We start from the raw sequence: 9,711 nt of genomic DNA, 5'->3' as shown, positions 1-9,711 counted from the left end.
TATGCTAAGCAAAACGCTTTGAAAATCCAGGTAATGTTTTAAATTGACTGTCTCCTCCTCCTCCCCACCCCCTCTACCTCTCTCCACTCAGTTCCTTTGTGAATTGTTGAGTTTATATTTTGAAAGTTTGCTTGTGGAATTAGTGAAACCTAAATCAGGGTTTAATAAACCAAGGCATCATGGGAGTTCCATGAGGCTGAAGTTCAAGTTAGCAATCTGAATATAGATTTTGCTTAAGTTAATACCAAAGGGACTTTTATAGAGCTGTCTTTCTCCACTCTGTAAGAAAATAATTAATAACTCATAACCTCTGAGAAAGTTAACGGCATTCTAAAAGAAAGATATGATAAGGTTTCTCAGCATTGCTGAAAAGGTAATTACCATTCAGCTTATTATATTGCCTCTTTTCTTTAGCACAGTACCCTTCTTTGGTAGAATTCTTTCTCAGCTGCAAAATATATAAATATTGTATTATCTGCATGTGTGTGCCCATATGTGTCTGTATGCACGTGAGCATCTGGAACTGTCAAAAATAGATTCCCTGTGAGAAAAAATAAAAAATAGCATGCAGTTTAAATTCTTTCTTGTACAGCTACAAAGCTGGAAAGCCTGGAAATGCCTGCTCTCTAACAGCATTAAGCCCTAATCCTGCAAACATGTATGCATGTGCATAATTTTACTCACCTGAGCAAAGTTGCACATATGTGGCATGCATTACTTGTAGTAATGTGGTTATAGCTCTTTTGAATAAAGATTCCATTTTGTGAGTGATAACTCTAGGACAGATACAGAGAGAATCACTTTTGGGACAAAAAGGACCAGAGCCTGTGACAGACTGGAAGTACAGTGCAGTAAGTAGAACTGCTAGGTCTCATCCTGTACCCAGCTAGATTAATGTGTACCTTTGCAGTCATTCCTTACTCCTAGACTTTTGCCTTTCCTGTCCTTTGTGGGAAATGGCAATCAAGGCTCAAGACCATATGGAGATAGCAACAGCTAAATGAGATGGAATAGAAGTAGGTACACCCAACAAAAATGCTGCCTGGAAAAATAAGAGAAAATCCACTTACAGGAATCTATATTTGGGCAGGAGTGACAAGTAGATGGAAGAGAAACTAAGAGGGATAAGAAGAGAGAGGTACAGGTTTTCCTTGATTTATGCAGGTTCTTTGCATGCAAATTCACTCTTATATGATAAGCAAATTTAGACCCATGCAAGGTAAATTCGCTCTTATGTGATCAGCATAGATGCCCCGCCCAAGCAGGTAAGTCTGTGGGGGAAGGGGAAAGGGCTGTAACTCCACTCACCCCAGCCCCGGCTGCAGCTGCCCTGGGAGCAGCCAATGTCAGCAGCCTGCAGCCACTCGGCTGCACTATGCTCTGCCTGTCCCCCAGCTCCTGGGTTGCTCTGTGCATTGGTGCAGGCAGCTGGTATCAGCTGCTCCCGGGGCTGCTTCAGCACGGGCTAGGGTGCGTGCAGACAAGCAGAGCCCTAGGCGGCATGGAACGTAGCACTCACCCCAGTTCTGGCGCCCCAGCACCCTGGGACCTTTAAAAGTCACCCTGCATCTGAATTTGCTGAGTGGGGGAATGGTGGAGGGGGCAGACAATTGACTCCACTCACCTAACTGATGGGCTGTACTGTGTGTGGCTTTCAGCTTGCCAGGATGTGCAACTGTTGGGATCTGGGATCAGATCCCATTGTGCCATTAAATGAACGTCTTCCAGCACCCTCAGTGGCCAAATTCTTTGGTATAGTGACAACCATCGAACCCTTAGCAACCATAGATTCATTATGGTAATATGCACTTCTCCAGCATCTTTCATTTGAGCTTGAACCTGTCCTTTGTGAGATGTAATGCATTTAGCTTCACAGCAACCCTGCAAGGTGCTCCATTTTCATTTATTATAAAGATGGGGAATCTGAGGTACAGGGCCACAGAGTGAACTTAGAAACAGAACCAGGAAGATAATTCTGGAGTTCCAGCTCCCAGTTCCTGCAGCCTCAAAATTATTCCATCACTGTCATGAAGCCAGGACTTCAAACACAACGATGAAAAGTGAACCATTGCCCTACCTCACCATCTTCTTTTGAAAAACTAAAGAAGACAAATATTGCACAGGCAGTTTTCATAGAATTGTGAATTTTGAGGCTAGATGAGGCAATTCTGATGATCTTTTCTGATCTTCTACAGACCACAGAAATCCACTGAATCATTTTTATATCACACCCATAATTTCTGGTTGAAGAAGGTGTATCGTTTTAAAAAGATACCTGGTTCTAACTTAAAGAATTCAAGGATGGAGTGTCTGCTACAACCTTTGGCAAGTTGCTTCAGTGCTTAATAACCCATGCATTTATAAATGTACTTTAGTTTCAGTCCAAATTTGTCTGACTTCAGTTTTCAGCCATTGGAGCTGATGATGTCTTATGTAACCAAAGAGCCGTCTACTCTTCTTCCATTTATGGGAGTTGGGCTCAGATTCTTATAGGTCTTTGTTCGCTCATTTGTCTCTTTATACTTGTAAGTCTAACACTCAGACAGCACTGATATCATTGCGACCCTCTGCTCATCTGCTGTTTAACACATACCCCAATGGTTCCCAACCTTTTTATGCTGCAACCCTAAATTGGCCACCAACAGGACCTCCCACCCCAGCACCGTGGGGGCTGCTGGGAGCGGAGTGCAGCTCAGGCGCAGGAGCGGAGAAGCCACCATTGCTCCCTTTGTGTATGGCAGTCCTTTCCCGCACGCTGCTTCTGGGCCACATGCATGAGTGTGCATGTGCGGGTATGTGTAGGCCCTTCGTGACCCTATTGAGGAACCCCTGTGTCCCTGATTTGGGTCGCGCCCCGAGGCTGGGAACCAATGACCTACACAACGCCACCTATGAATTGATTTCACCTCTCAGTTAATGATTTGCTTGTAGCTCTGCTGTTCTAGTCAAAGCTTTGAAATAGGTTTCTCAGACCTTTAGGCATGCTCTGATCACACCAAAACCAAGTGGCAGCCCACCACACAGGGAGTGCTGGTGAGACCTGTCTGTCTCCTGGTGGTTAGGGTGCTCCCTAGTGAGGTGGGAGACCTGAGTCCAGATCAGGCAGAGAATTCAGTGTTCCACATCACAAGACTATTTGCTGTTTGTGGGGGGTTCCCCCACCCCCTTCCCTCATGTTTTTTTACGGATAAGAAAAATCAGCTGTGGTCAATTATGTAGCTGATCTGACTAAACTCTGGCGGGGGTGGGGTGGAGGGGGGAGGCATTTGCCAGAGTTTGTCACTCAAGCCTCACCCTTTTCCTTTTCATTTCACCCCTGGGTAAGACTTAGGTAGGTTTTGGGAATCCTTCCTTAGGCCTAACTCTTCCCATGCATTGTGAACCTGAGAACCCGATGCAGATTAAACAACTCCACCAGCCAGCAGGGTGCTTAGGCAGTGCTTATCCCACTGCTTATACATCCAAGAATTAGACCAGAAACTCTCGGGCAATTGATTATCTAACATGACCCATGAGACCCTTTCAGAGTCACAGCTCCAGGATAGAGTCTACCCTAACTAATCATTAGTTGTTAATAATTAACCATCTTTAAGAGGCACCATCAATATTGAAAGTCAGAGTTCTATCGCTTGGGTTTTTCTGCTTCTTGTTATAAACTAGCATGATTAAGAAGACCGAAGGACGTTAGAGAACAAGGTTGCATTCATCCAGGGTTTTGCCTTTAGAATTTTTTTTTATACATTAGACAGCACTTTGTGTATAGTCAGTGTCACTGGTGATATGTTACTTCCTGGAAATTAAAATAGTGTAGTGTAGTCTTAAGAACAGCAGCAGAGACAAAAATGAATCAAAGGGGTACAAAGAGAAAGTAGAGAAGGACAGGAGGAGACATCATGTGTGTGGTGGTCTTAACCCCACCTGTGGCAAACACTTCCAAACAAATTTAGGATGCACAGAGGGGCCATCATCCATCTTCCTTTTCAGTGTCTGAGCAATACCTCAGCTCTAAAGAGCTGGATCCTTTCAGCCAGTGCATCGTCCATAAGCAATTACATAGGACACTCAGAATATAGCAGTGTTTCCAGCTCTTTGTAGTTTCTCAATATTTGGTGTTTTTCCTAGAGTCATGACTTCAGGTTTCATTAAGGAAGAAGAGTAAACGTCTAGCCCTCATGATTGCAGAGAAAAATGTGAAACCAACAGGCCCCTACATTTTTTAAGATAAGCTTATGATCTTTAGAGAACCTGATGTATGGCTTTTGCAATACTTTTGCAGGCTGCTGAAATAAAAAAAATGATACCCTAAAGATGGAATAAGGACAAGAGCAAACAAACTCAGAGGTTGTGGAAGCACTGGGATAGTCACGTTCTGTAACTGGGATGCAGATGCAGAAAAGACACACCTGAGGGGACAAAAGAGCTCCAGCATTCTGAAAATGTCCTGATTGCTGGCAGCCTCCCTAGCACTGCATGCAAATTAGCCATGCTAGAGCACTGCTGCCATCAGAAATGTTTGTCTTGAAGTGGGAAAGCAACCAAGTCTGAGCATTGAACTTTCCTCCTTCACTCTACATTTTGTTCCACCCCTTTTTCCCCATCACCCTCCAAACAGCCCCTATTTCCTCTCTTTCTTTTTGGAAGAGAAACTGTCTGAGGAGGAGTACCCCCTTCTCAATTTAACTCTTTGACCATGGTACTCTTTTCCTCCCTGACCCCAGTCTTCATAGCAGTGATATGTGTTTTGATTGGGATGATTCTGAAAAGCACAAGGAAAAGCAGCAAGAAAGAAAAGAGCGATACTAAAAATAAGCCAGACTCTCGCCCATGGGTGGATGAAGACTTAAGAGACAGCACTGACCTTCATGTAGAAGAAAACGGTAAGGAAAATAGAAATCAGCATACCACTTCTCCTGTCTGAATTTTCTGTTGATATGAATAAGGGAGACATGATCCTCTGGACTACTGAGTATGCACACAGGTCTGCAGCTACAGTCCACTTTCTTTAGTATGGCAGAGGTCATGCATTTCTGATTCTGGCAGAGAAAGTGACAGTAGTAAGGACTATTTAACTCAATTAGCTTTAAAAAAGTAATGGGGGGGGTGTCTAATTGTTTGATCCTGTAGCAAAACCTGTGAGAGGGAGTTAGAGGGGAGAAAATGAATATTAATTCTCACTGTGGAGTTCTCCCATTCTTTATACTGAAAAGTGGGGTTTTACCTCCTGTTGAACAGGACTTTTGGATACTTCTCTGCTTACTCAAAGGGGAGGGTGTCTCTACTGTGGAAGCAGGATGTAGGGCTGTAACAAGTTCTCAGTGTATATTTCTATTCTGAGCTCTGAAGAAAGCACATTTCTTTGTACCATCAATACCCCTTTTCCCCTCTTGAGCCCCTGATGGGTAGGAAACCCAACATCAGATATGGAGAAAGGGGGGGTTCTACAAAAACATATGGGTTTCCATCACCATAGGGATCTTGGGGACATGATTTTATCTGATTTTGTATGCTCTGAAATTATACATTGCTCATTATACTTTTATCCTCCTCATTGCTATCATTGGTACAACGTGTTTGTCTTACCTTCCAGCTCATTTCCATTAACTGTCTATCAATATGTAAAGTATATGTATTTTTCCTTCAGTTACAGTTAACTGGCTCAGACCTGCAGTCATCAGCTGTGCATATGCTGATAACCATGGGGCCTTTAACTGTTTCAGTACTATGGGATTGAGCTCTATTTGGAGACATTTCTAGGGTCAAATTTTCAACAAATAAATAAGAACCTAACTCGCAGGGTCTCTGTCCTTGCATGAAGTCTCAAGGCTGCATGAGTAGATGGGATATAAGTGTGTATGTGCACAAAAGGCACAGTCCTTTGTGCTATTAGAATATGCAGTTTCCCCTGTTTTTTTTGTAAAGCAAAGCTGCAGAATTTTGTTATCCCTTGAGATAAAGAAGGGCTTTTTTCAGTTCTCATTTAATGTAACCACCTTTCTTGACCAAATCATTTTCAAGTTTTATGCATAGGTTTGCATATCCACCCCAAAGCCAGGTTTTCTAGCTCATATAAAACTTCAGCCTGCTTTCTGCTTCTGCACATGCTACTAATCAACATTTCATTTTTACTTCACTTTGGGCCAGGTTCTACTTCTACTTATTCCCCACCAGCTGGGGGCTCGTGGCTAGCTGCTGCCCCCCTGCAGCTCTTTCCAAGCCCCCTGCCCCCTGATTGGGGAGCCACGGCTGGGAACTTCCTGCTGCCAAGATAGAGGGACATGGTCCCTGCCTGGGCACTGCCACTGGAGCCTGCCCCGGGCAGCAGGCAACTCCCAGGGGCAGGGAGCTGTCTCCCAGTCTGCTCCAGGAGACAGCTGTCTCCTGACCCGATGCTTCCTGTCAACCCCTGGGCTGGCTACTGCAGGGGGCCAGTGTAGGGTTGGAGCGGGCAGGAGCAGACTGCTGCCAGTAGAACCAAATCTGCTCCCGCATCTCTGCATGTGTACGTGCCTGTCCAGGGTGGGTTGACTCTGCCTACAAAATTGAGCCTTTCTAGTAATCTTTGCACTCCTTCTTTATCTGTAGTGGGTGGCATAATCATAATGGCTTTAACCCTTGCAGGATTTATGTGTACCCCTTTCTCAGAAAGTTTTTCTCCTATGTTATTTCTTTGACCCTGAATTTGCATTTTTGTTTGTTCAGTTTCAAACCTGTTCTGCGAGCTCTTTCTAGTGCTTTTCTTAGCTTCAAACCATGCTCTTCCACAGTATATCCCCAAACTGATACATCATCAATATAAACCATGGTTCCATCAAGACCTTCAAAAATGTGTTGCATCTTTTTGTGATATAGTTCAGATGCAGAACACAGTCCAAAGGGAAGCCTACAAAAGCAATACCTTCTTAAGGGTGTATTGACGGTATACAGTCTATCCTTTTCTAGGGGAACTTGCCAAAACCCAGAAGAGGTATCCAAAGTGGACAAATTTGTAGCTTCTGCCACATTGACAAAAACCTCTTCCCTGATTGAAATGGGAAAATGTTTGCTTTTGTTGTACCTGTTCATTTGCTTAGGATTGAGATACAATCTCAAGGCTCCATCTGTTTTTCTATTATGACCAGTAAGTAGTTGAATGCTCGACTTTTTCCTGTTATGTCCATGTTAACTAATCTATTTAATTCCTTTTTCAGGTTCTCCATTTCTTGGAGCATGAAAAGTAGGAGTATTTGGTCCTCTTAATTCTATCTTGTACACAGTTGGCAGTTTCCTGATGCCTGGAAACACATTATAAAGCTGTTCTTCTAAGTTCTTGCTTTCTAATCCCTCAGTGGCATCCTTTCTCTTAATCAAGCCTAGAGTTTTACACATTTGCAGCCCAATAATTGGCATTAGCTTTCCTGGGACAGTTACAAACTGAATTTTTACTATATTATCCTTGTGTCTAACATGCAGTGCACAAATACCCTTAGTTGCAATCATGTTCCCATTATATGCTTTAAGTTTTACTTTCTTATTCTCATAGTACAAAGGTTTAGTTTTCATTTTTTGAATAATGTATTCTGGTATTACATTGTTCCTGTATCTAATTTAAAAGTTACCATTAGCCCATTGGTGTCCAGGGTGTCAGGCGATTGTCCAGTTCTCAGAAGAATGAATTTCTTCTTGCATTGTATTAATGAGGAATTCTTCCTTTTCCTCATTGCATAGAGCATGCATCTGCTTTTTCTTATGTGTTGCATCCTGTTCCTTTCTGCAAACTCTTGCAAAGTGATTGAATCCTTTGCATTTGTTGTAGCACTTACCAAATTCAGGGCATTGCATGGGTTTGTAGTAATTGCCACAGTATCTGCCACTGACCATTGTTTCTTCAAGCAATATGTTTTGGCCTCTGCTTACCTGCTTTGTAGTAAAGTCCTCCTTTCTATATTGTTTGTGCGTTGCCTTAGGTTTTTTCAGTCTTATAATCCTGTCTAGTTCATCTTGTTCTGTTTTTTTCCTCCAGTTTCTATAGCCTGGCATTTGTTATCTCAGCCGCTTGGCACATTCTAACTGCTGTTTCCAAACTAAGCTCAGGATCCTCTAGCAGTTGTTTCCTGAGGCTTGTATCCCTTATACCCAATACTATTTGGTTTCTGATTATGGACTCCTTTAGGTCTCCAAAGTTTCATGCCTGGCTCAGCAGTCTGAAGTCCTTGACAAACTCCTCTGTTGTTTTACATTCTCTCTGCTGTCTCGTGAAAATTATATACTGTTCAAAGCTTTCATTTTGTTTGGGTATACAATATTCCTTAAACTTTTTTTATTATTGTGCCATAGCTTTTTTCTTCTGCTTCTGACTGTTGTGGGCTATTATAAAGAGAGAGAACTTCTGTGCCATCTATATTTTAAAAAATAGCTAGCTTGAGTGGCTTCTCTGTATGTCCACTGGCCGTCATGCATATGGTGAAGCTGTGCTTAAATTTCTTCCAGTTTTTTGCTGAATTGCTAGACAGATTTAACTCCTCTGGAATTGTGAGATGCTCCTTTTTTTTTTGGTCTTTCTTTGTATCCCACTTCTAGTACCATGTGTTGTTCTCAAAAGACCAAAGAGTCAAGCTTATAGAATGAGAAAGCTTGTTTATACAGAGAGCAGTACCTTGCTTACAGTTACTCTGTTCCCTTCTACAGTCCCTGGGCCAATGTAACACATAGACATACAAAGTTCTTTCGGGTAAACCTGGTATCTTTTATTAGATCAACTCACATAGTTGGAAAAATTCTTCTTAGGAAGCTTTTGGGCATAAGCACCTTTCATCAGGCTAAGGAAGCATTTGCAGATGGTCTGTGCTCTTCCTAAATGAAGTGGTAAAGCAGTACATATGCAAGAAAGACAGTCAGTTAAAATGTAAATTGAGATGGTTACATAGGCTGTGGAAGGCTGGAGTTAGTGGGGCTCGGCCTCCCCCCTCAAATGCAGGGCAGCAGGTAGGGCTGCAGGGCAGTCTGGCCATGGGCTCTGGGTGGATGTAGCAGGGGTGGGAAGGGGTATGCATGCAGCCAGGATCATAGCCCAGCATATGGTCACTGCCCAGCATGGCAGGCAAGTATCAGTCTACTCTGTGAAGGGGAAGGGGCTTGGTGGGGAGGGGCAGATCAAGGGCCCCACAATGAGAGAGTGGGCAGAGGCATGGGCAGGAGTGAATGGGGGCCTGGTTGGGCCTGGTTGTGGGATGATCAGAGCCTAGGCAGCTCACCCAGGGGTACAGAGGGGCTTCCACTACTGTGTACACCCCAGCAGAGGCCCGGGGGGCACATGCCCCTCAAATCTGTGTGCAGGGCAGAGACGGATGGCTGCTGCATGCTGGCCACTGTCTCAGGAGCCACGCGATGTCATGTACCTTCTGCTGCCTTCTGCACCCCCTGCCTGCCCAGCGGCGGGATGCACATAGTGTCCTTCAGCTCTCGAGGCAGCAGCAACATGGCGCAGAGTCCAGTGCACAGCAGCTACCCACCTCCATCCCATGCACAGATCTGAGGGACACGTGGTCCCTGGCCTTCCTCCGGGGTGCGCACAGTGGTGGGAGCTCCCCTGCACCCCTGCCCAGGCTCCGATCATCCCATCCCATCCCCATCCTGACAACTTGGTCTAGCTGGGACCCCACTCCCACCAGCCCCTGCCCTTGCCTCCACCCCACTCCCTCCCTCACCACACCACGGGGGCCTTGATATGCTCCC

The 9,711-nt window shown here is 44.3% G+C and overlaps 1 protein-coding gene across 1 annotated transcript in view; it reads left to right on the top strand.

Annotated features, from left to right (window-relative positions):
* The first annotated feature begins 4,572 nt into the window (after positions 1-4,572).
* IYD (iodotyrosine deiodinase) overlaps positions 4,573-9,711 on the top strand; it is a 31,370-nt gene continuing 26,231 nt past the window's right edge. The window contains exon 1 of the mRNA XM_019548630.1: positions 4,573-4,877. Within this exon, the coding sequence (XP_019404175.1) occupies positions 4,691-4,877 (187 nt within the window). The 5' untranslated portion in view covers positions 4,573-4,690. The remainder of the gene's footprint in view (positions 4,878-9,711) is intronic.

This window comes from Crocodylus porosus, unplaced genomic scaffold, assembly GCF_001723895.1.
Source record: "Crocodylus porosus isolate Cpor-Errol unplaced genomic scaffold, CroPor_comp1, whole genome shotgun sequence".
Lineage (NCBI taxonomy): Eukaryota > Metazoa > Chordata > Crocodylia > Crocodylidae > Crocodylus > Crocodylus porosus.
The sequence above is the reverse complement of the archived record's forward strand: the minus strand, read 5'-3'. Positions and strand labels throughout refer to the sequence as shown.